The sequence below is a fragment of the Gracilinanus agilis genome, chromosome 1 (genome assembly GCF_016433145.1).
Source record: "Gracilinanus agilis isolate LMUSP501 chromosome 1, AgileGrace, whole genome shotgun sequence".
NCBI lineage: Eukaryota > Metazoa > Chordata > Mammalia > Didelphimorphia > Didelphidae > Gracilinanus > Gracilinanus agilis.
Window position 1 is genome coordinate 128,305,913 of NC_058130.1, and position 27,627 is coordinate 128,333,539.

A 27,627-nucleotide genomic window follows, 5' to 3' on the forward strand; every position below is an offset into this window, starting at 1 on the left:
GTTTAATTTCCCAAATATATAAGGAACTAAATCGAATCTGCAAAAAAATCAAGGCATTCCCCAGTTGACAGATGGTCAAAGGATATAAATAGGCAGTTTTCAGATGAAATTAAAACTATCAATAATTGCATGAAAAAGTGTTCTAAATCCCTCCTGATTAAAGAAATACAAATCAAAACAATTCTGAGGTAACACCTTATGCCTAGCAGATTAGCCAATATGACAGCAAAAGAAAATAATAAATGTTGGAGAGGATGTGACAAAATTTGATGGTGAAGTTGGGAACTGTTATGTACATTGTTGTGTACATTGATGGTGCAGTTGATCCAACCATTTTGGGAGGCAATTTAGAATTATGCCCAAAGGGCTTTAAAATTCTGCCTGCCCTTTGATCCAGCCATACCACTGATGGGTTTGTACCCCAAAAAGATAATAATGAAAAACATTTGTACAAAAATATTTATAGCTGAACTTTTTATAGTGGCCAAAAATTGGAAAATGAGGGGGTGTCCCTTGATCAGGGAATGGCTGAACAAATTGTGGTATCTGATGGTGATGGAATACTATTGTGCTATAAGGAATGATGAGCTGGAGGATTTCTATATGAACTGGAAAGACCTCCAGAAACTGATGCAGAGTGAAATGAGCAGAACCAGGAGAACATTATACACAGAAAGTGAAACACTGTGGAATGATCGAATGTAACAAACTTTTCTACTAGCAGCAATGCAATGATCCAGGACAATTTTGAGGGACTTATGAGAAAGAACTCTATCCACATCCAGAGAAAGAACTGTGGGACTAGAAACACAGAAGAAAAACATATGACTGATCATGTGGTTCAATGGGCATATGATTCGTGTTTTGACTTTAAAAAATCACTCTACTGCAGATATGAATAATATGGAAATAGGTTTTGATCAATGATATATGTATAATCCAGTGGAATTACTTGTCAGCTCTAGGAGAGAGGGAAAGAACATGAATCATGTAACCATGGGGAAAAATTCTAAATAAATAAATAACTTTTTTAAAAAAGCAGAATCGGCCACATGAGAAAATATGTACAAAAATTTCCTAAAGAGAACGAACTCCTTTATTATTTTTTAAACCTCTACCTTCTGTCTTGGAATAAATACTATGCATTGATTTCATAGCATAAGAGTGGTAAGGGCTGGGCATTGGGGGTTAAATGACTTGTCCAGGGTCACACAACTAGGAAGTATCTGAGAGATTTGAACCCAGGACTTTCTGTCTCTAGGCCTGAATCTCAATCCACTGAGCCACCTAGCTGCCCCCAGAGTACTCCTTTAAAAGTAGAATTGAGCAAATGGAAAAGGGGATATAAAACTCAAAAGCTCACTGAAGAAAATAATTCCTTAAGAAATTTAGAATTGTAAAAGTGGAAGACAATGATTCCATAAGACATAAAGAAACAATAAAATAAAGTTAAAAGAATGAAAAAATAGAAGAAAATGTGCACTATTTCATTGGGAAAACAATTGACCTGGAAAATAGAGCCAGGAGATGTAATCTAAAATTATTGGGTTACCTGAAAGCTATGATCAAAAAAAGGGCCTAGATATTTTTCATTTTTCATGAAATTTCCTAGGGAAACTGATCTGATTTTCTAGAGCCACACGGTAAAGTAGAAACCCCAAAATGAACAATCCAAGGAATATTATAACCAAATCCCAGAATTTCCAGGTTAAGTAGAAAGTACTGCAGGCAGTCAAAAAGAAACTTCAAATATCATGGACCCACAGTAAAGATAACACAAGATTTAGCAGCTTTTTTACTTAAAGAACTGGAGGGCCTGGAATATGATATTCCAGAGGACAAATGAGCTAGTATTTCAACAAAGAATAACCTACCCAGGAAAACTGAGTTTAATTCTTCAGGGAGGAAATGAATATTCACTGAAATAGAAGACTTCAAAGTTTTGCTAATGAAAAGACCAAAGATAAACAAAAAATTTGATGTTTAAATACAAGACTCAAAGGAAGCATATAAAGGTAAACAAAAATGAGAAATCATAAAAGATTCAATAAGGTTAAACTATTTACATTCCTACATGAAAAAATAATACTTATAAATCTTAAGGACTTTATCACTATTAGAGGCACCTTGAAGTATTGAATATACATGGATGGAGATCACAGGTGTGAGTTGAATATGAAGGGATAATATCTAAAAAAATAAAATTAAGGGATAAGAAAAAGGAATGCACTGGGAGAAGGAGAAATAGAGAGGTAGGATTGGGTAAATTATATCACATAAAAGTGTTACAAAAAAAGCTTTTACAGTAGAGGAGAAGATGAGGGGAGTGGGGAAGGGAGCTCTTGAACCTTACTATTATCAGAATTGGCTCAAAGAGAGAATAATGTATATATACTCAGTTTTGTATAGAAATCTATCTTACCCTATAGGAAAAAAGGAGGGAGAAGGGGAGATATTGATAGAATAGAGTGCAGTTTGGGGTAGGCAGTGGTCAGAAGCAAAACACTTTTGAGAGTGGATAAGGTGAAAGAAGAGAGAAAAAGGGAGAGAGAGAAAGATAAATACAAGGTAGGGAAATAACATGTATGGAAATATACAGGAATCATAAGTGTGAAAGAAATTGACATGTTTCTCTAATAAAAGCATAATTTCTCAAATACATAGATAAATGAGTCAAATGTATCAGAAAGCAAGTCATTCCCCAATTGATAAATAGTCAAAGAATATGAACAGGTAGTTTTCAGATGCAAAATGCTCTAAATGACTATTGATTAGAGATATTTAAACTTGGAGGTACTGTTATCTTATCAGATCTTATCAGATTGGCTATTATGACAGGAAAAAATGACAAATGCTGGCGAAGAGGTGGGAAAATTGAGGCACTAATGCACTGTTGGAGGAGTTGTGAACTGATTCAATTATTCTGGAGAGCAATTTGGAACTATGCCCTAAAGGCCATAAAACTTTTGATACCCTTTGACTCATTAATACCACTACTAGGTCTGTATCCCAAAGACATAAACAAAAAGGAAAAGGATCCATTTGTACAAAAATATTTATAGAAGCTCTTCTTTTGGTGGCAAAGAATTAGAAAGTAATTTTCTACTTTCCGTCAACTGGCAAATAGCTGAACAAGTTGAGGTATATTGTAATGGAATACTATTATACTATAAGAAATGATGAGCAGGATTTCAGAAAAATCTGGGAAGACTTACATGAACTAATGCAGAGTGAAGTGAGCAGAACCAAGAGAACACTGCACACATTAACAGCAATATTATACAAATCAACTGTGAGTGACGGCGCCATTCTTGGCAGCAAAGTGCTCCAAAACAATGACAAAGAACTCATGGTGAAAAACATCATCTTCCTCCAGAAAAGGAACTGATGAAGTCTGAATTTAATCAAAGAATACTTTCACTTTCTTTCTTCATTTTTTTTGTTTTTGGTTTGAGTTTTCTTCCACAAAAGAACTAACATAGAAAAATATTTAACATGATTGTACATGTAAAATATTACAGATTGCTTACCATTTCAGGGAGGGGTGAAGGAAAAGAGAGAAAATTTAGGGCTCAAAGTTTTTTTAATGTTAAAAAATTTTACATGTGATTGGGGGAAAGCAAAATATTATTAAAAATAGATATAGAAAAATAAGAATTTGGATTTTGTTTAGTAGGCAGTGGGAATCCTTTTAAAGTTTAAACAGGAAAATGACTAAATTATTCATTAGAAAAAATAATATGTAGTTTTATATAGATCGAAGGGAGAAAAAAGAAATTATTGTTATCATTTAAATGGCTTTTACAATTAACAAGGCAAGAAATAATGAGAGCCTGCAATAATAGAGTGATGATAATAGGAATGGAGAGAAGGATGCAGTCATGAAAGAAACTATGGAGACAATTTATGAAGCATTTATAAAGCCTTTAGTATAAAAGACCAGACACTGTGCTAAATGCTAGGAACACAAAGAATGAGAAAAAATAGTCTCTGTGTACACAGAGTTCACATTCTAATGGGGAAGATAATTTGCAAACTGTGTACTACATATAAACTATGTATATAAGAGGCAATGAAAGGAGGATAATTTCAGAAGCAATGTAGGGAACCAGGAAGGGACTCAAGCAGAAAGTATGATATGGCCTGAATCTTGATGGAAGCTTCAGTTGGAGATTAGAAGGGAAAGCACTTTATGAATAGAAGACAGCCAGTGAAAATGAAGTTTCAAGAAAGAAGATGTCAGGCATGGGGACTGGCAGAAAGATAGTTGCTAGGTCAGAATATAGAAGGATGGAAATAAAAGTGTAAGAACAGTGGAAAGGTGATGAAAGTCCTTAAAAATTAAATAGAGTTTTTATATTTGATCTTAAAGGCAATAAGGAACAATTGTCACCTGATATTAAAGGGATAGGGAGGACATAACATGATTAGAACCACACTTTAGTCTCTATAGCCGAGTGCAGAGTGAATTGAAGTTGGGAGAAATTTGAGGCAAGGGGAGCAACAAAGAAGCCATTGTAATATAGTACAAAAGGGAAATAGAATGCTTGGGTTATAGCAGAGTCAAAGGAGAGAAAAGAACATAGATGAGAATAGTTGTAAAGGCTGAGATGGTAAGGCTTTGGAACAGATTGGGCAGGTGGAGTGAATGTGGGATATGTGAAGTCTGGGTGACTGAGAGGATGGAAGTTTGGGAAAGATGAGTATTTGAGGGGACGAATAATGAGTTCTTTTTTTAGACATGTTGAGTTTTAAGATGCTTATGTGACACAGTTCAAGGTATCCAAAAGGCAATTAATGATACAAGACTGGAGTTCAGAAGAGAAGTTAGGGCTGGATGTGAAGATTTGGGAATCATCAGTATTGAGATGATAATTGAACCAGCTAGGTTTATTAAATTGACTATATAATTGAACACATAGCCCTTGATAGAGATCATCAAGTGAAATAATATGGAAGGAAAAAACAAAGGACAGAGCCTTGTAGAATACCCATGATTAGCAAGTATGATCTGGATGAAGATCCAACAAAGACAGAAAAGATGTGGTCACAGGATTAGAGCTGAAGTAGAAGAGAGAGAAAACCTAGAGAGGAATGAGTATCTGGTAGAAAAGAATTGACAATGTCAAAGGTTTCAGGCCAAGGTCAAAAACGATGAGGATTTGAGGGAAGGCTATTTGATTTGGTCATTAAGAGATCATTGGTGACTTTGGAGAGGGCAGTTTCCACTGGATGAGGCAAGAAGCCAAATTAGCCAAGTTCCAAAAGGTCTAGAATTGAGTAAAAGGAGAGGAAATGGAAGCATAGTTAGTATAGAACTTTTTTTCAGGGTGTTTAGACACAAAAGGAGGAGAGATGTGGAACAATAGGTTTAGTGTTATATATTTAAACCCAAGTGACAGGGAGGGTGATGGTTATTAGAAAAAGGAAGCTTGGAAGAAAAGCTGGTTTGGGAGTGATATTGACTTTGCTTTTGGATAAGTTGCATAGTCAACTTAGAAGTGGTAGCAAAAGCTATGAGAATAATTTAGTTATTCAAGCTATCCAAGCTTTGTATAGAGTGAAGAGGGTTAGGTTCTGGACCCTGGAATATAGAGTTATCAGATGAAGGAAGAAAAAGAAATCAAGGAGTGATGAAAGAGGTGAAAAGAGAACCAGTGGAGCACAGTATTATTTTAAAAAATAAATAAAGGGTCAGAAAGCAGTTGTGAGTCAGCAACATCAATATGCAAAAGAAAGATGAGGAAGTATGAGTATTGAGAAAAGGCTTTTGGGTCTAGTTACAGAGGTCAGTGAGAAGAATAGCTATTATTTATATAACACTATAAGGTTTATGAAGTGCTTTATATACATTGTCTCATTTGATCTTCACAACAATCCTGAGTGGCAGGTGCTATTATTTTGCTCGTTTTATAGATGAGTAAACTAAAGCTGAAAGAGATTAAATGACTTAAGTGCCCATGGTCATATAGCTAGTAAAGGTAGGACTTGAACTCAAGTTTTCCTGTCTCCAGGCCTGTTCTCTGTCCACAAACAAAGAGGTGAGTGACATAATGATTATAAATTACTCTTTCTAGAAGTTTTGTTATGAACACTTCTCCAGGAACAATTCCAGGACTCACTGAATTCTCCTTCCCAGTCCAACTTTCCTGCTATCCTTCCTAGAAACTTTTATCAAGTGACTAGTGGAGTGCTGAGCTATTTAGTATCAGTTAGTTAAACTGACAGGATTTGTCAAGAGAGAGAAGTTAGGGAGCATTCAGTGAAGACTTGCCAGCATGTATTATGGAAATATTTATAGTTTAATATGAACTTGCAAATCTATCAAAGATGACATAAATTAATAAAATAGTTCCTAGCAATAACTTTAAGAGATGTGAGAATATCTTGTTGGGCTAACTTACTTTGTATGATATTTCATGGACTGCCAGCCCTAAATCAAACAAAAGAAATAGATAATGGGAAGATCAATGTCTGAATACCCTTGTATCCACCAGAAAACCAGCTCTAAATAAAATTATATTAAAAATACAACTCTTCTCCCAACTTATTTATTCTGGAAACAGTACCATCACCTTCCCTGTCACCTTAGTGATATATAACACCATCCCTCTTATCTATTATTCCATATATCTCATGGGAGGAAAGGAAAGTATCAGAGCAGCAATAATTGCTTCCTTAGAATGGAGCCAGAGAAATATGGTCTCTGATCAAGCTCCATAAGAGAAAAAGCCAAAACCTATGCCTTGCTACTACTGAACCAGAAAAAAATGTGAGTTCTTGAAAGTATCCTCCTGACATCTTTACTATTAATTTTATTCTAGTAAATCACACACCTTCCTTCCTATTAGTCTCAACAGATATTCTTGTGCTTTTATGAGTAAGAGACAAAACTTCTACCTTCCAAATTTCAAGATCTGTGCCAAATTTGAGAATGACTATTGCCCTTTTCCAAAGATGGACCTTTTTTGTTGTTCCCAGAAGAAAACTGCTTCCTTGATCAAGTAATATGCAAAATCCATTATTGTCCTCTTTTTCAAGATGTGCTCTGGCTGAAGGGATTTCAGAAATATGCTTTATTAAAGCACACAGTAAGCCTTTAAAAAACTATATAAATCTACCTCTTGTGAGTGGATGGAGAGAAAGTGGAGATAGAGAAATTAAAGACTCAAACAAAAGTATGATTAATGGAATAGGGTCCCATTCAAAGAATGTATTAATCAACTTTTCGATCAATGTTTAGATTTAAATTACAAGATATGGGAAATGTCTACACAAGAGACACTTAAAGACTTAGACATACAGAATCAGGTGGGAATAAGATCCAGTCTTTCAATCTAATCACTATCCTTGAAATGGCAGTTTCATTTAGCACAGTGTGCCCCAAGTCTTAGCTGCCTGTATTCTTAATGTATGCTCTGAGCTTCACCAACATCAAATGTGTTTAAAAACAGCAAGACATTGATCCATCATCACAAGCCAATCCATTTCCCTTTATTGCTTACTCCTCTTATTTTCAATGGGGTAAGGAGGAAAATAATGGGAAAGTTTTAGTGATTTTATTAGTAATTTTGGAAGCCAGTCTTTCTTCTAAAAATCACCCCTCCTCGCTGAGAGTGTATTAAGTTCCTGTCTTTTGACAGTTCTCACATTTCAGTCACTTTTTAAAAAAACTCTTACTTTCTATAGTTTTAACCATTTACATGTATTAACAAATTTCCACATAAGTTTTTTGAAGTTATATGATTCAAATTGTCTCCCTTCTTCTCTTCCCTACCCCCTCCCAGAGCTGGCAAGCAACTTTATCAGGGTTATACATGTATGATCATGCAAAACATATTTCTATATTGTTCATTTTATCATAGGATTGGGCAAAATAGCTCTTAGTAATTGCTCTAATTTCCTCTTCCTAGGAGGTGATATGTCCCTTTTCATTTTTGATGCTGCTAAATTCATTCCCTTCTTTCTTTTTTTAATTAGGTTAACCAATACTTTTGTTTTTTCAAATAACCAGCTCCTAGACTTATTTATTAGTTCAATAATTATTTTACTTTCAATTTTATTAATTTCTCCTTTGATTTTTAGGATTTCTATTTTGTTTTTGCAACCCAATGGGTTCTGCTCCAACCTCTTACCTTTACTCTATGTGGGTCTATCTGCCTCATGTTTGTTTCTTGTAGACAAAATATACTAGGATTCTGGTGTTTAACCCACTCTACCATCCACTTGTGTTTTATAGGTGAGTTTGTCCCATTCATATTCACAGTCACAATTGCCATCTGAGTATTTCCCCTCCATTTTAACTTTCTTCTTTAATCCCAACTTTATTCCTTCTATTCTTTCCCTTCCATCCAGTGTTTTGCTTTTAGTCAGTCTCCCTCTTTTCCCCCTTATATTACTCCCTTTATCCTCCTCCTATTTACTTCACTCTTACTATAGGACCTTTAGGTCACCACCCAGCCTCTCCATCCCTTGAATTTATCCCCTCCCCACCACCCTGTTTCTTATTCCCCTTCTACTTTTCTATAGGATAAGATACAATTCTATACCCCAATGAGTCTGGCTGTTCTCTCTCTGAGCCAATTCCACTGAGAATACAGTTTAAGTATTACCTGTCACCAACTTCTTCCTCCCTTCCATTGTATTGGTTTCCCCCACTCACCCCCTGCACTTCTTTATGTGATATATTTGCCCCATTTTAACTACTATGACAGGAATAACAATTTTTAAGAGTTACATATATCATCATTCCATATAGGAATATAAGTCCTTTGACCTCATTGAAGGCCTTTAATTTTTCCTTTTTCTTGTTCACCTTTTCATGCTTCTCTTAGATTTTGTATTTGGGCCTCAAATTTTCTATTCAATCTGGTTTTTTCTTCACAAATGCTTGGAAGTCTTCTATTTTATGTGTTTTTATTATTATTAGTCATTTGGAGATTTAATGCAGGAGGTGATCTGTAGATTCTTTCAATATCTATTTTACCCTCTTGTTCAAGAATATCAGGGAAATTATCTTGGGTAATTTCCTGTAGTATGATATCAAAGCTTTTTTTTTGTCATGGCCTTTGGGTAGTCCAATAATTCTTAAATTGTCCCTACTGGATCTATTTTCCAAGTCAGTTGTTTTTTCAATAAGGTGTTTTAGATTTTCTATTTTTTCATTGTTTTGATTTTGTTTTATAGATTCCTGATGCCTTGAAAAGTCATTAGCTTCTAATAGTTCAATTCTGATTTTTAAAGACTGAATTTCAGGGGGCAGCTGGGTGGATTGAGAACCAGGCCTAGAGACAGGAGGTCCTAGGTTCAAATCTGGCCTCAGACACTTCCTAATTGTGTGACCCTAGGCAAGTCTGTTCTTCTGCCTTAGAACCAATACAATACTGATTCTAATATGAAGGTAAGGATTTTTTTAAAAAGCCTGAATTTCATCCATGACTTTTTGATCCTCTTTTTCCTTTTGATCTATTTCTCTTTGTCATTTAAATTTTTTTTGCCTCATTTTCAAGATGGTAAATTCTGGCTTTCAAGCTACTATTTTCTTATTTTAATTCATGTGTCTATGTTTCAAGATGGCCTATTTTACTTTTTAAGTTCTTTTCCCAGTTTTCTTCAACCTGTCTTATTTGTCTTTTTAATTCTTTTTTTAACGCTTTCAGAACTTGAGTCCAGTTGAAGTTTCTGAGGTTTTGCTTAATGTTCCTTGGTCCTCCTCTCTTCCATGTATTCTTATGTTCTTTTTCTGAATAGAAGTTTTCACTCATAGTTTCTTTTTTTTTCTTCTGTTGCTTACTCATATTTTTTCCTCTCCCCCATCCCCATGGGCTGTGAACTTGCTTCTCTGGTTGTTTGCTGACTCTGTAAATTTGAGCTTTTCTGCCCTCTAGAGGTTTCTTCTCTGTTTTCCTGTTATACTGGATTAGGCCAGTTGAGCTGATCTGAGATCTAATGTGCCCTAAAGCCAAATTGTTCCCAACTTCCCGGGAAAGGCCAAAGGCAAAAATGTGGAGGCTAAAGGCAGCACCCAGCCAGTCCTCCCCTCTGCTCTTCTCACCAGCCACCTCCCCACCAGCTGTGGTCAGAGTCCTGGGCTTTGTGTGGTGGTACCAAGGTACTTTGTCACTATTTTCAGCCCTGAGATCCCACCATCAGCCCAAGTCCCACCATGGGTCTCAGTGCAGTATATGGGGGAGGGGCATTGGGAATCATCCTTCCTTTCCTTATACCCGAAAATTTAATCTTCTCTGCTTATCTTTTAAGTTGAATTGAGCAGGAGGGTTCTGTGGCTCTGTCTTTTTGTTGGTTTCAGATTTCTGTCCCACTTGAAGCACTTTGTTTTGATTGGTGTGGAAGGGTATTCACAGAAGAATTGATTTTTACTGTTTCTAAGCTGCCATCTCAACCTAAAGCCATTGTTCATTTTTTAAGTGAATAATCATATAAAACCAAAAACCCAGATAAATTAAAGTGAAAAATCATATGCTTTCATCCACATTCTGACTCCCAACAGTTCTTTCTCTGAGAGTGGATAGCATTTTTTTTTGTCATAAGTTGCTCAGAATTATCCTGGATAATTGTAATGCTGAGAGTAGCTAAGTCTATCACAATTTATCATTCCACAATATTTTTGTTCTCTGGGTTCTGCTTATTTCACTCAGCATCAGTTCATGTAAGTCTTTTGGGTTCTTTCTGAAATTATCCTGTTCATCATTTCTTATAGCATAATAGTATTTCATTACCATCATATACCACAATTTGTTCAACCATTTCCCAATTAATGGACATCCCTTCAATTTCCTATTCTTTGTCACCACAAAAAGAGCAGCTATAAATATTTTTGTACAAATAGGTCCTTCCCCCCCCCACCTTTTTTTAAAATGTCTGTGATACAGACCTAGTAGTAGTAGTAGTAGTATTAGATCAAAGGATATGTATTATTTTATAGCTCTTAGGGCATAGTTCCAAATCGCCCTCCAGAATGATTAGATCAATTCACAGCTCCATCAACAATGCATTAGTGTCCTAATTTTGCCACATCCCCTTCAACATATATCACTTTCCTTTACTGTCATATTGGTCAATCTGAGAGGTGTGAGATGGTACCTCAGAGTTGTTTTGCTATGCATTTCTCTAATCAATAGTCATTTAGAACACTTTTTTATCTGATTATTAATAGCTTTGATTTCTTCATCTGAATACTGCTTATTCATATCCTTTGACTATCTGTCAATTAAGGAATGATTTGTGGTCTTATAAATTTGATTTAGTTCTTCATATATTTGAGAAATGAGACCTTTATCAATAAAATTTGTTATAAAATTTTTTCCCAGGTTGTTGTCTCCCTTCTGATCTTGGTAATATTGGTTTTGTTTTTACAAAATCTTTTCAATTTGCTACAGCATAAGTATTAATTTTACATCTTTTAATGATCTCTACATCTTGTTTGGTCTAAGTACCAGTTTTAAAGTAGACAAAGGACAAGGACTAGGTCCATGATGGCGAACTTATGGAATGTGTGCCAAAAATGACATGCAGAGGTCTCTCCATGAGCACACATAGGCCCCTGGCTTGGCTGGCTAGGAGGCTGGCCCCAGCCCCAAACACAATGGGTGGGGCATTCTAGCCTCTCTCCACTGTTGCAAGGACTAAGTACAGCTGAGTTTGGCTCAGCCCCAAACCCCATTCCTCTGCCCCACCAACAGTCTTACTTTTGTGAGCAAAGAATTGATTGGGTCCAGGCCTTCTGATTGATTGCACTGACCCTAATTAAAATAACCCCCTGAGCAAATCTAAGGCTAAACCCCATTCACCAAGCCCTAAGAGAATATGCTAATCAGATCCTCCCTAATCCTTCAAAGGAAGAAAGAGACCAGATAAAACCTCAGTGGGGACTCCCATCAATGGAACCATCCTATCCACCCCCACCACTGTAAAACTGGAAGGGCAGAATACATGAACTCATGTCTTGCATTAAACCCTTTATCCCTCCAGGAACAGATGGCAGAAGAGGAGGTAGAGACACTTGTTCCTGTGAGTGGGTGGAAGATCTCAAATATCTCTTTCACAGCAATAAAAAACAGCTGCAGGACACTTTGGAATCTGTAGTCCCCTCCCCATCTCTCTGTTATCTTAATCCTATCTGTTGCTTTAACACTTAACTCCCTGATCCCATGACTATTCCTCTCCTCACATTCTGGGTCTTCTGGGTTTTGAACTATGCACACCCAGCTACCTGGGCAGATAATTCCCTAATTCAGTTAGCTAAAGTGGGTCCCTCAGACAGTTGGGTTTGCAAGAAACACCCCACAAAGAGAAGAAGAAAATCCCCAGCCCCTAGGCTATGGAGGGTGCCTCAAAGACCTTCCAAATGCCTGAAGCTTCAAGGAAATTTGCATCCACTCCAGTTTTAGTGGCAGCCTTTTACTTTGAATATCCCCAAGTCCAGCACATGGGGATGATGCTCATTCAGGATGTATGGGTTAATCAAGACTCCTTCTGGTATAAGGGCTTTGATAAGGATGGGTCACTGATCCTTTTCCTTTTAATACGACTCATGCACTGTGTAGAAATTGCTCTGGGAACCCTGTCACCTCCAGAAAGGGAATGATGTTGTATTCCTCTAGTTGTACATATTGGTATCCTTATGTAACATCAACCACACCCTTGCACACAATGAGGGCTGGGCACTGGCATGTAGGCTGCAGGGAGGAGTATGGCACAGGTTCCCTAAAAAGTTCCAAAAGGTTCCCCATTACTGGTCTAGGCAAATGGAGTTAAGGGACTTGCACAGATTCAAATAGCTAGGAAGTATCTGAGGCCTGACTTGAACCCAGAACTTTCCATTTCTAGGCCTTGTTCTCTATCTACTGAGCCACCTAGCTGTCCCTCCATCACTCTTATTTTTTGAATTTATATCAAGTTTTATCTACATGTAAATGAAATATTTTGTACTTTTTTATTTAGGGTCGGTAAATTGGTGGATTCTAGCATGGATCTCCAAGCAATCAAGCTCCCCTCTACGAAATACAAGAAAACTACAGATGAGGGAGATGACAATGAAAATCTTAGTGACTCAAATGAAGTTCAAAATATTTTATCTGAAAAGAAATATCAAATGGAGCTAAACACTGGGGTGAGTAGCCTTGTTTGGTATTATCAACCTAAGAGAGTACAGTTAAAATACAAGAAAAATATTTTGGCTTAATTATTTGGACCCAGGGATTTGAGATATTAGCTATGGAAAATCTATCTAGGACTAGGTTATTATTATTACTACCAGCTCCCATTTATATTGATGGCAGCTAGATAGCTCAGTTGATAGAGCACTAGGTTTAGAGTCAGGAGGACCTAAATTCAAATCTGGCCTCAAACACTTACTATTTGTGTGATCCTGGGCAAGTCTCTTAACTTCTGTTTGTCTCAGTTTCCTCAACTGTAAAATAGATACCTCAAAAAAGGAAATGGCAAACTGCTCCAGTATGTTTGCCAAGAAAACTCCCTAAATGGAGTTAACAAAAAATCTGACATGAGGGGGCAGCTAGGTAGCTCAGTGGATTGAGAGCCAGGGCTAGAGACAGGAGGTCCTGGGTTCAAATATGGCCTCAGACACTTCCCAGCTGTGTGACCCTGGGCAAGTCATTTGACCCCCATTGCCCACCCTTACCACTCTTCTGCCTTGGAGCCAATAAATAGTATTAACTCCAAGACAAAGGTAAGGGTTTTATAAAAAAAAATCTGACATGACTTGTGAGGGAAGGGGGACAAGTATCATTTATCTCCTTGTAGCAGAGGAAAAAATTAAAGTATAGTAGGATTACATGACCTGCCCAAGCTTTTTTATTTAAAACCCTTACCTTTGTCTTGGAGTTAATACTGTTTATTGGCTCCAAGGCAGAAGAGTGGTAAGGGTAGGCAATGGGGGTCAAGTGACTTGCCCAGGGTCAAACAGATGGGAAATGTCAGAGGCCAGATTTGAACCCAGGACCTCCCGTCTCTAGGTCTGACTCTCAATCCACTGATCCACCCAACTGCCCCCTCCCTGGACTCTTAAGTTCAGATACCTGAGCTGTTTTGTGCAGCAGAAATGGGAGATGAGGAAAGGTTCCAGGACATAGTAGATCATAACAGAATTCATAGCTTTGGAAACACCAGAAGAGTGCAACCATAATGTTTCACCGTATACTAAATAAGATGCTATTCAACTTAAAAGTAAATACTGTAATCTCACACATTTATGAGACATTATAAAATATAAAAATAGTTTTCTTTTTTGTTAGTTTTCACAAATCTTTGTGCTAAACTCTGGGGATACAGAGACCAACAATTAATGGCTTAGAGTGTGTGTGTGTGTGTTTATATTTATATATGTATATACAAATATATGTGTGTATGCATGTGTGTGTGTAATTAAATAAAAGATATTTTGGAAAGGAGATCTCTAGCAACAACCAGACATATTAGTCAAGAGTTCATTGAAGATGCATTGTGGGAAGAAGATGGAGTAGGGCATGAAATTTCCTCACACTCCTAATACTCCACACAAATAATCAAAAATAGCTTCATAGAATCAATACTAAAAGTGGTTTTAAAAAAACAACAGCACTCCAGAGTAAAGCTGAATAGCCTGGGACAATTAGGGAGGAAGATTTCTGACTTTCCTGGCCTCAGTCCCACCACCACAGGCCCTGGGAGGCAGGAACAAAGTAAACAGAGTGTAATCAACAACAGAAACCTCACCTTGTTTGCTGAGCCCTGGAGCTTGCATCCCTGAAGATACCATTGGAATCTGCAGGTGTAGGGCCCTGGCAGCAGCCATGTTTGCTGCAGCCTTGTCTCTGGAGACCCTCACTGTCCCAGAGCTAGAGATTGGAAGAATAGATGCCACAGAGTCTACAGGCACCAAGTCCTAAAGGCAGGAATTCAAGCCTTGCTGCTAACAAATGAGGGACTTTGAAGACCCAAGAAATGTGGACTAGACATCTGCTCTATCCCAGGCTGCAGTAGTAGGAAAGGAGGAGTGAGAATAGCTGGTAATCCTTATTGTATAGCATGTAAAATCTGTAAAGAGGAATAATATGAAATAGAACTTGTAATAACTAAATTAAACTCCAGTCCTTAATTTCCATAGATTTATTAATATTTACTTGAATAAGAGAAGGCAGACAGATATAGAGAAAAAGCCTGTTCTAACTAGCCATGTGGGTGCTCTCCACACAGCTCCCTCAGCCACCTTCCTTTTGCCACACACCCAAAAGAACAGAGAGCCTACTTCCTGGAACCCCCTCTTTTATTCCTTCCCCTTTACCCCAGATCAATATCCCAATCCTTTCCAGCTCAGGTGCCTAGGTCACTGCTCTGTGACCCACCCTCCAAGGCGTGATGTAGACAGGGCCCCAATGCAATCTTGGAATGGGGTTCCCTTCACACAACCCCCCTTTGATTCTTTGGGAGCCTAGCATGTTAAAATCTCCTCACTTGGGATTTCTGGAATATTAACATGTCAGGTCTCCCCAGGGAATCATTCCACGTATGTAGTGTGCACCACTAACAACTGTCTTACTAGAGGTGTATAAAATATTGCACTTTACATAGAGGAAATTATAACAATTTGGGGATAAGAGGGAAAGGAATAAAAAGGAGAAAGAAAACCAAAAAAAATGATTCATAGACACATTGACAAAAATTCATTTAGGGGCCACTCCACTTGGTCATAAAAGTATACGTTCAGAATAAATGATATATTCAAACCCCTTCAGTTCAGTTATGGGGCATATTAATCAATTCTCAAAAGAAAACCAAAAACAACCCAAATAGAAGAGAAAAAAATAAATTCTGGGTAAAAATATATATCCATGGTGTGAGTGTACATAACTTTTTCACCAGGTAAAAGCTTGTTATAAATAGTAGTAAAGTACCCCAATCCCCAAAATTATAAGAGCCCATTTGATGAAAACTGCAAGCACACCAATTCCCTGCAGCCATGAAAGATTCCACCAGTTATCATTAGGAGTCACCTGAAGCTTATGGATATTTGTCACAATTTCTCCGGATCTATTTACACAAGAACAACAAGATCAATTAATAAAGGCATATGCACCTCCCAAAGTGGCTGTGAGCATGTCAAGGGCCAGCTAATTTTGTAGAACTCTCTTTGTTAAGGAGTCAATCTCTTCCTATAAGAGATGGCCTTAGTAGTTTGGGAGATGGCTTGAGCTGCATCTTCAGCCAATCTTTCAACCTCAGCTAGGATATTTCTTTTTTTCTTTTTTTTTAATTTAAAACCCTTATCTTTGTCTTGGAATCAATACTGTGTATTGGCTCCAAGGAAGAAGAGTGGTAAGGGCTAGGCAATGGGGGTTAAGTTACTTATCCAGGGCCACACAGCTGGGAAGTGTCTGAGGCCAGATTTGAACCTATGACTTCCTGTCTCCAGGCCTGGCTCTCAATCTACTGAGCTACCCAGCTGCCCCCAGCTGAGATATTTCTAACTTTCCAAAATCTGGCCAGAGTGCCTAGAAAAACCTCTGTACTGCGGATGAAGATGCTACTGAATTTGGCTCAACCTTTTGGGTCTAGAATGCCACCAAGAACCTAAATTTCTGGCCGTAAACTTACCTACCCAGCAATATAATGACCATGCACTGATACAGGTGCCATAACATAGGCTAAATCACAAGTATCATACAATCCTGGTGGAAAGGTAGAGTAAGCTGAAGAGTTACAAAGATAAAACAGTCCAGGGGTCACCAAGTCCCCTGGGAAATCCTTCCTCCACCGGGATAAGAGTGAAACAGCCATAAAAGGAATGTATTTATACATCAAATCCATTGCATTTCTAAGCTGTACCCTAGCACAGATAAATGTGGAGGTAGGGAATGGAATAGTGCAGCTGCATTTCACTTTGTCTCCCATGTACTTTACTGCTACTTAATGGACTCTGGCCTTTTGTCACAAGTAAGTCAAAAGAAGGTGAATGATAGTAGGTAGTTGTGCTCCTAATATAAAAACCACTTCTGAAAACCCGTTAAAATCAATTGAGATTTTCAGCTCATTAAATTCTTCAAAGGTCACTGATATAGGTTGTAACCATTTTGATGGAGTTCATCCATTATAATCTATGTGACAGTTAACAAAGGCAAAAGGAACAAAAGGCCATTTAGGTAATATGTGACCTCTTTGTGTTGCAAGCTGTGGTAGTCTCATTTCTGAGGACTGGAATTGCTGCCCATGACAAAACAGAGCTCTAATGGATCTGGTGACAGACCCAGCATCCATAAGGACCAATGGCATTGCCATGGAAAAGAGTTTGTCCAATTTGTCTATGGACTTTTATAATGGTATTAGCTCTAGTCTATTCATAGTAAGAGGGTACAAATAAAGACATTGTAACAGAACATATAGCTAAGAGTCAAAATGTACTAACTGAAAGTAACATTGTAGAATGGAACATCTTAGATTCGATTAATATGTAAACTTAAAAACAAAATTAAATCTAAAAACAAACAAGCAGAAAATACAATATACAGGATACAGTCACTCAATGTCAATAGAAAGTGCCCATTTTATATGTGAGCAATGAATCCAAGAATCCTTTTTTCCAATTTTGATAGCTGTTGGAGTGGTTAACAGTACTTGAAACAGATCTTCCCAGGCAGGCTGAGTTCCTCCAGTGTGCTGGAAGTTTTTTATGTACATCTTGTCTCTTGGGTATTGGTCATGGAATGAGAAGTCTAGAGGTACCACTTGTACCACAGCTCCAGATTCGTGGAGTTCTCACAATTTGACCTGCAAATCTTGTGTATAAGAAGCAACATAGGTGTCCCCCAACTAGTAATGATGTGTCTGCCAGGGAAAAGGGCTTAGCCTGAATGGGAGGATGTCCAAAAAGCATCTCAAATTGTGAGTCATGTAGATCTCCCCTGGGCCTACTATGAAGATAAAACAGGGCTAAGGGGAGAATCTCAGGCCACTTCAAGTGAGTCTCAATGCACAATTTTCCAGTCATATTTTTAAGCTCTCTATTCATTCTCTCCACTTGGCCTGAGCTCTGGGGGTGATAAGGTACGTAGAATTTGGGAATAATCACCAAACAAGAATAAACCAGAGAAAAAACAGAGTCAGTAAAATAGGTTCCCATCTGAATCAGTGCATGCTGCTGGGCCAAAGCAAGGGACAATGTCACTCAAGAGCACCTTAGCAACAAAAGCTGCTGTGGCCCAAGCACCAGGAAAGGCTTCTATCCATCTGGTCATTTAGTCTACTATGATCAGACAAACTTTATAATGTCCAGACTTGGGCATAATAATAAAATCAATTTGTAAATGCTCAAAAAGTGTGTAAGTGAGTGGATGTCCACTAAAAGCTTTGCCACAAAAAGCCTGGCAAGTGGGGCAGGCTGCACACACTTTGGAGGCATGGTGGTGATACCAGGGGCTATCTAGACCTTTTTAACAGAGTCTATGATACCCTGAGTGCCAAAGTGACTGCTCTTGTGAACAGATAAGCATATTTGGTGGTATAACCTTCTAGGGACCCATACCACATTTTTTTTGCTTTCAAACTTTTGTTTCCATTTTTCCACTTCTTGTTCATTATGAGAGATAAATTTGCATTGTTACTAGTTGTCAAAACTAAAATCAACTCAGGTCCTTCTAGGCATCAAGCTTTGCTACAGTATCTAATTGGTAGTTCCCTCTACAGACAGAATCAGTACCACCTATATGAACAGAACAATGAACTACAACTAGAGCTTCTGGTAGCTGGAGAGCAGAAAGCATCTCATTAATAATCTCTGCATTTGCAATATACTTTCCAGCAGATCTTAGAAACCCTCTTCAGAGCTATAGCATGCCCACTCCATGGCATATTCCAAAGGTTTACCTAGAATCTGTGTAAATTGTTGCTTTCTTAACTTTGGCAACTATACAGGCATGTTTTAGAGCTATCAGTTCTGCGCATTGAGCACTAATATTAGAGGGCAGTGAAGCTGACCAAAGAATGGCAAATCATGTGACCACAGAAGCTCCAGTGTAGCATATGACATCCATCATCAGCCAATTAAACTAAGTCTGGGTTGTCTAAAAGAGCATATAAGAGATTATTTTGAGGCTTTTCAGTCATTGACACTAAAGATTCCCAGTTGTTCAGTGGTTCTCCTGAAACTGGCAAATCTGAAAGCAATGTGGCAGGAATAAGGATTGTACAGTATTTCAAGGTAATATTTTCATTCTCCAACAAAGTTATCTCATACCTAGCGAATCTTTGATCTGAAAATGCCAGCAGATTTAGTTACTAACAATACTCTGGCAATGACACCTCCAAGACAGAGAGGAGCTCCTGCAACTGTCCAACTGTGCTGAATAATAAGCAACTGGGTATTAAGCAGGCCCCAAAGTTTGAGTTAAAACACTTGAACCTACCCACCTCTGTTTATGTACATACAAGGTAAATGGCTGTTGTAACCTGGAATTCCTAGAACAGGGGCAAACAAAATAGCATGCTTTAATTCTGAAAGAGCTGACGGATGTTCTGCATCTAATTTGAGTGGTTCATGGACTGAATTTTTTATCAGAGCTATAAGAAGTTTAGCGAATTCACAATAGTGAGGGATCCACTGCCTGCAAAACCCTGTTGCTCCTAAACTGCCATCAATTGCTTCTTAGTATAGGGGGAAGTCAATTTCTGAATAGGTTCAATGTGCTTGGGGGAAATGGAGTGGGCTCCAGCAGTTAGAATAAACACTAAATATTCAACTTTAGGGAGACACTACTTAACCTTTGCCTAAGAGACCTTGCAGCCTCTCCTATATAGCTCTAGGAGAAGATGCTTGCTATCTTCCTGACATACTTTCACATTTGGTGCAGCCAAGAGCAGATCATTTACAAACTATATCAAACAGCTCCTCTGAAAAATGATATTAGCTAAATCCTGTTTAAAATTTATGAGAACAAAGTTGGACTATCGACAAAACCTTGTGGAAGTCTCAACCATGACCATTGGGAGCCTTTCCAAGTGAAGGTAAACATATTCCTGGAATTTTCATGGATAGGGACTGAGAAAAATGCTGAGCACAAATCTACCAAAGTAAAATATGTGGCTGTGCTGGGAATAGACGAGATAATTGTGACTGGTTTGGGAACCACAGGGTGTCTTTTTATGACATGATTATTTACAGCCCTTAGATCTTGTACAAATTGATAAATAGGTTTTCCATCTGGTCCTGGCTTTGGCTTTTTTACAAGGAGAATAGGTATGTTATATTCAGATTTGCATGGAATTATTCCTTGCTCAATTAATGAATCTATCATTGGGGAAATTCCCTCAGTCGCCTCCTTTGATAGGGGATACTGAGAAATGGAAGGAGGTGGGCCACCTTCTGTCTTAATTTGAAAAGGAACAATTGATTTGAATAGGCCTACATTGGAAAAAGATGTGACCCAGAGAGATTCAGGTATATCAGCTAAGATTTCAAAGGCGGGAGTTTCCTTCACCTCCTGACTATCTGAAAGAAGGATGGGAAACAAAGCTAAGGATTCCTCAGGCAAATCTAGCATCATAGAGCCATCTGGGGAGCATGTTATCATGGCTCAAAGTTTGCATAAAAGATCTCTCCCTAACAAATTTGTAGAGGAATCAGGCATTAAAAGGAAAGAATGTTCTACTGAGAGGGGTCCCACAGACACCATTCAAGGAGAGTTTGGGGACCTTTGGGGGTGTTTCTGGCATACCTACTACATTTAAAGAACCAATAGGATTATATTCAGTATCAGGTTTACTCACCAAAACTGATCTGGAAGATCCAGTGTCTAAGAGGCAATCATAATAAGTGTTTCCAATTTTCAGTGTCATGTGAGGCTCTTTATTTTGGAGAGGGGAATGGCCTGGGATAACTGGCATTAAAACATCCGGGTCTGGGAAATTTAAGGTTTCAACCCCCAACTCCAGAGTCCTTTCCCCCTCCTCACACCATCATATAGATCCCTAGCTATTCCTCTAGGGCCCCCGACACTGAGGGTGAAGGCTTGCCTCATTTGAATTACTGGTCCTATTGGGGTTCCTGTTATTATTATTCCTCAAGCTTCTATTTCTATTTTCCTGATTCCTGTTCCCACAATTCATAGCTACATGATCTTCCTTACCACAAAAACAGGTTATTGGTTGCTTCATGGATTCCTTTAAAGGAGCTATGGCCTCTGTCTGTTTTATTGCTCCTTCTTTAACTTGTTCTTTTATTTCAGCTATTTCCATCCTTAATTTCTCCTCTATTTTCATCCTCCTTCAACCTCTCCTCTACTTCAACTTCTTCTCTATCTTGCTTTTCATGGCTATCAAAGACATAAAACCCTGTCCTCTTTAACTTATTGGTGTCCATAGTTGAACAGTCAGGGCAATTATTCATAAAATATTTCCTAATATCTCTGGAGCAGTTGTTTACAAAATGTATTATTATATGTCTATCATCTTTTCCCCTAGAAAGATCTAGGTCAAAATATCTGCATCTAGTTCAGTAAATCTATGCATGAACTGAGATGGTCTCTCATTTTCACCTTGTTTCAAGTCTTCTAATTTAGCCCAGTTATTTGGCCTCTCAGAGCAAGCTCTCATTCCCCTTAGTAATGCATGTCTAGCCTCACATAGATATATGTAATCTTTGGCTGAATTTGGATCCCAATTAGGATTTTTAACTAGCCAATATATTGCACCCTCTCCCTGGGCACTGCTAACAAGAGAAAGGACTTTGCTTCTTTCTCTTTCCATTAGCAGTGTAGAGCAATTTGGTGATGTCTATCCAGATCAGATTATAATTTCTGTAACTGCTTTCAAATTTCTTAATTACTACAATGGGTTTTTCCTCAAAGGAAGGAGTCTTTCCCTTGAATCTTTCAATGTCTTTACTAAGTTCCCTCATTTATCACAAGTGGGAACATCCCTTAGAGGGAATAGGCCTATATTTAAGTTGTCTGTGGTTACTGGAGTCTGATTTGCTATTCAGGTTGGAGCTGAGTGGCTAGGGGAAAAGGGAGGAGAGATTAGATGAGGAGGATGGGGCTGATCAGGAGTGGGAGAATCAGGGAGAAGGGGGATCAAGCAGGGCTGAGGGTGAGGAGGAAAGGAGAAGACTGGGTGGATTTGGAGGGGTTGGTCATGGTCAGGTCAAAGGAAGACTAAGCTTGGGTGGGGGGAGAGGAAGAGGCTGGGTTATGATGGGACTGGTCAGGGAATGGAGGGTAGGTAGAAAAGGAGAAGGAGAGTATGGAGGAGGAAGGTGGGTGAAGGGTAGATAGTGGGGAGGGAGAAACTGGGCAAGGCAAGAGAAAAAATGGGCAGGGCAAGGCAAAGACTGGGTGCTGCAAGAACAGGGGTAGGTGGGGTGAGGGTCAGATGTTAAGGTAGGGTAGAGAGACGGGTTTGGAGGAAAGGAGATGGGAGGGGTGGGAGATGAGCAGGGTCTGATAGGGGAGGAGTCAAAAGGGTCAAGTCCTGCCCTGGATCAAGAGGAGGAGGAGGAGCCTCTTCACAGGTAGGGTGGGGAAAGGACAGGGTGTCTTTCTTGCTAGATTTAACTAAGGGTTTAGGAGGAAGAACTGAAGGAGTCAAGTCAGAATGGTCTGGATCTAAAGAAGGAATAGCCTCACATCTGGAGGACAGTGAAGGCAGTATGTCAGGGTTTTCAGAATCAACCAAGCTATTTTCAGGGGTAGTTGTTTTGATTGAATTGTCAAGGACTAAAATTGTCAAGAACTAAAACTGCCTAAAGGAGCCAATAGAAATATTCTTTAGAAGTCTTATGGCCATTGACCAGTTTTAGTTCTTTCAAAATTTTAAAGTCAAATGAACCAAATCTTGACCAGCTAAAAGATTTTACTGCCCATGCTTTACACAATCTCTTTGCTCCTTTATTTGACATGCCATCTTCTTTTGGGAAATTGGGGTCATCCCAAGAGCTCAATAGTTTATGCAGGAGTGAATCTGGAGGAATCTTGCCTGATTTCCTCTAATTTGTTGCAATATTTTCCATAGTGTCTGGTCTTTTGACCCTGAATTTAGAAAAAAACAATTTCTAGCTTTTCTTTCTTAATCTGTTTAGGAAAATTCCTAGGTCTTTCTTCCCTATTTGAGTGGGACTTCTGCTCTAGTTGCAGTGGTACTAGTCTATTACTGCCAGTGCTCAATAAAGAACTGTTCTGACTATTGCTGCTTTGGAATTCAAACAATAAAAGTATCCCAAAACATTTCTACTACCCTAGTAAAAAATTTGAGATACAATTTCCTTTCATTTTACTGTAGAAAGAACCCATACTAGAGTAGAGTTAAATAAGAAACCAATGCAAGACAGTAGTTACTGATGCAAGGCAATAGTACTAATAATATATATTAATAATAATAATGATTATCATTTTTTAATATTATGTTTGAAATAATGAATCACTGAATTAGTATATTCAGGTAATTAACATTGCATTAAATTAGTTTAGCTTAATTTGGTTTTATTCAATTTTATTTGGTTTTATTTTATTTTTTCAATATTATTAATTTTATTGATATTTAATTTTATTCAATTTGATTTAATTAAGTTTGATTTATTCACTTATATTTAATTTTATTTAATACTTTATTTTAAATTGCCTGCATTTTTACTTCTTGCCTGTAGGTGTGTACTGGCCAGGGGGCAGGGTCTCCTAGAACTAGAGGGTGGGGCTGAGGAGGCTACCTTGGATTAAGAAGGCAATGGCTATGCATAAGTGCTAGACTTGGAAGACAATTGTCCATGTGCAAGTGCTGGAAAGGACAAAAAAAGAAAAACAAAAGTGTGTGCTAGCTGCAAGCCCCAGCACCTTGGCCACAGTGTGTGGTATTCTGAGCTGGGCAAGTCCAGAACTTCCCTACCCCTGGGAGTCCAGAGACCACCACAGAGATCCTGTCTGGGGTCAGGACAGCAGGACAATGGTGGTGGCCATGAGGATAATCTGCCCTATTGTCTATTTTAAAACTGCTCTAAAAAGCTTCTCTGAACTTCTAATTGCTAAGCTGTAATAACTAAATTAAACTCCAGTCTTTAATTTCCATAGAGTTTATTAATATTTACTTGAGTAAGAGAAGGCAGACAGATATAGAGAAAAATCCTATTCTAACTAGCCATGTAGGTGCTCTCCATATGGCTCTCTCAGCCATCTTCCTTTCTCCACCTGACCAAGAGAACAGAGAACCCACCTCCTGGAACCCCCTCTTTTATTCCTTCCCTTTTACCCTGGATCAATATCCCAATCCTTTCCAGCTCAGGTGCCTAAGTCACTGCCCTGTGACCCACTCTCCATGGCATGATGTAGGCAGAGCCCAATGCAATCCTGGGAGGGGGTTCCCTTCACACAGACTGGAGGGGTGGATTAGAGAGAAGTTATGGAGGATCCAAAATGACAGGCTTAAGAGTATTAAATTTTGCTTTTCATGCAATAGGAACTCATTTGAAAGTTTCTAAGCAGAACATTGACCTGGCCAAATTCATTCTTCAAGAAGTTTGGTAGTTGTATAGAAAATAGATTAGAGAGAGTATCTACTGGAAGCAGGGAGGCCCATTAGGACACTTATTACAATTGTCTGAGCAAGAAATTAATTGGAGTGATAACCACGAGAGGAGTTGTTAAAGAAGTAGAATCAATAGGATCCTGGGAATTCATTGTGTAGGGAAGAGGAAGTAGAGAAGAAAAAGAATCCATAATGACTCAGAAGCCAGGAAGCTGAATGGAGAAATAACAATGCCCTCAATATAAACTGGAAAGTTTAGAGAAGGAATAGATTTAGCAGAGAAGAGAATGTCTTCCTTTTTGGACATATTAAACCTGAAATACTGGGGGGACATTCAGGTAGAGAGATGTTCTTTGGGCAGTTGTCTATTCAGGTCTACAATTCTGCTGAGGCTTGGTATTTTGCATAAAGAAATAGCTCAATAAAAATTATTAAGTTTTTATTATATTATTATAGTTGTATGTATTATATATACTATATTTATATTATGAACATTAAATATTTCATAGAAACATAAAATATTTTGATATGTACTGTAATAGGTATAGGCTTTAAAAGTTTAAAGGTAGATTTTTGCAAGCATATTAGAGAAAGCCTTAGCTGGAAGTCATGGACTTTCTGAATAGAATGCAGGGGGTAGGGAGGAGAGAGCTAAGCAACAGGCATTGCCATTTTGTGAGGGGTTTGGAGCAGAAGTGCAATCAGCTGTCCCTATGTGACCTGGGATCTTGGAGATTGGTGAAGTTTGTAAAGGCTGAAGACATCATCCTGCAAGTCAACTCTGAGTAGGGAAGAGGCCTGTGTCCTGGTGGACAGTTTGGAGGCACCTTTCCCTACCTGGTTACTTTTGGATCATCGGCTGTGGAGGAGTTGGTTCCTGGTATCCTGAAGACATCTCTGGATCTGTTGTGAGAACCTAAACCTAAGCCCTCTTCCTCAGGTCCTTAGCCAAGCTGTCACCTGGCCAAAGCCAAGGTTGGCTAAGGAACTTACCCTTTTGACTCCAGTCCTGGGAAGTTAGACATAGTTTCTCTTCACCCCCTCTCCTATCCTCTCAAAAAACAATTAAACTGTTTCCCTGTTTGTTTTCTTTGTACCTTAAAGTTCCCATAGTGTGTGTATTTATTATACTCTGTGTTTATCCCAGGTCAGGTGGAGCAGGGTGACAGTTAAGGCCTAACTGTCACTTCTGTCAACAGTCATTTCCCCTAACAGTTAAACCCAGTTTCCCTAACTTGTTTGGTCCCACCTATTGTCCATTCCTGTCTCCTACTCACCCTTCTGAACCCACATAAAATATTTAAGTTAATTCCCCTGGTTTTCCCCTATAAGAGTACTTACTCCTTAGGCTTCTATTTGGAGACATCTTGCTTACTTATTTTCTCTTTTCATATACTTTAAAGAATTTCAACTATATTTGTATATTTAGATCTATGAACATGGTTTTATTATGTCTTTCCTATTTTTATTATAGTTTTTTCTTCACTGCCAGCAGTTTTTTGCCATGTTGACAAAGAAGGCTATGTATAGTTGGCGTGAGTGGAAAATGATAACAGCACAGATTCTGGTGCCTCTGACTTGTACTACAATAGCTCTTATGGCCATCAACTACTCTTCTGAGATTCCAGAGGCGCCTCCTCTCACATTGTCTTTAAATGAACATCGTGAAACAACTGTGCCTTACATTATCTCTGGAGTTTTTCCTCTGCGCTCAAAGCTCATAAAATACCTTGGTGAAATGCTGGAATCTGACAATCATGTATCCTTACAAATTACAGGTAAGAATCATATAGAAGAGTACTGTTGGATTATGAAGCCCAATCAGTAGGCCTTTCGCAAAGAAAAAGGTCACCCCTGCATGTTGTGATGGCTCTTATGCTAACAAAGTTACTTGGAGTAACCTGACTTAACTGATACTCTGTAATTTCGTATATCTCCCTTTGGGTCAGAGTTTAATCACTAGTACAGTGGAGACTAGGGAAATCAGAGAAAGAGACCTTTAGTGGAGAGAAAGGTCCCAGAGTCTAATTATCTATGAATGGAAAAAATATCTAGCAAACTGGCATGAGATGATTTTGATTGTTAAGAGTGTTGACTGCTAAGAAATCATTTCCATACAAAGCTAGCTAAGTTTTTCTTTGAGAGTTTAATTTTGAGGCTCTCCCTGTCTCCACTCTTAAGAAATGATGCTTTGGAAAGTTCCCCTTTTATTTATCATTCATCCTAATGGATAATCTTAGTGTTTTCAGACCTTTAGCTTTATCATATTATGTAAGATCACTTAGTAAGATTCAGGAAACAGAAATGGCTTTTTAAAAAGCAGCTACCATATTTACAAGTATAATTTTATATGCTGGCTCACATTTAACTTTACTTTTCATTATTTCCCCCTATATATTCTTGTAGAGTTAAAGAATCCTGGACACTATACAAACAAAGCACATCAGAGTAGAAGGTTCTGTACAAGTATCTTAGTTTAGGGCTATTGGTCTCAGCAGGGATTGGGAGAGGGAGAACTTTGGTCCCATGTTCTATCAGTTCTCTCTGTCCTCTTAATTAACAGTGCTATTTTTCAATATTATAATGTAGTTATGCTTAATTTTATTACATTTATTTGAGCATATGCCTTACATATGCACTAATCAAATATAAACTATATTTTCATGAATGGCAGAGACAAATGTCTGGCAAATCTTATACATCTCAGCAGCCAATTTAAGGCTCAAAACATAGTAGGAACCCAAAAATGGTTTTTGAATGAACAGGATTCTCAATACTGATAGGAAATGTGAAATCAAATTTCAACAAAACCAAGAGACATCATCCCTTTCTCTGCAACGTTTTACCTCTGAACAGAATATTAGTATAAGAAAGAGACCATAGTTTAATTTGGTTGGAACTTAGAATATATAAAGAGGTATGTGAAATAAGATTCACAGATTTAAATAAATTAAAACCTATATAAACTCCCCACTTTTTGTAGTGAGGCAGGGAGTCTCATATCTTAGGGTATGGATTCCTCCCCAGGAATGTACTATTTCTAGAGAATATACTACTCCAAGGGTGGTAGCACTGTATGTTGTTTCTTGACTATATTCTTGGACC

General features: G+C 38.1%; 1 protein-coding gene across 1 annotated transcript in view; it reads left to right on the plus strand.

Annotated features, from left to right (window-relative positions):
- LOC123248482 (phospholipid-transporting ATPase ABCA3-like) overlaps positions 1-27,627 on the plus strand; it is a 231,050-nt gene that overhangs the window by 104,823 nt on the left and 98,600 nt on the right. Inside the window, exons 9-11 of the mRNA XM_044677271.1 lie at positions 14,792-14,895; positions 19,116-19,213; positions 25,997-26,300. Coding sequence (XP_044533206.1) covers positions 14,792-14,895; positions 19,116-19,213; positions 25,997-26,300 — 506 coding nt within the window. The remainder of the gene's footprint in view (positions 1-14,791; positions 14,896-19,115; positions 19,214-25,996; positions 26,301-27,627) is intronic.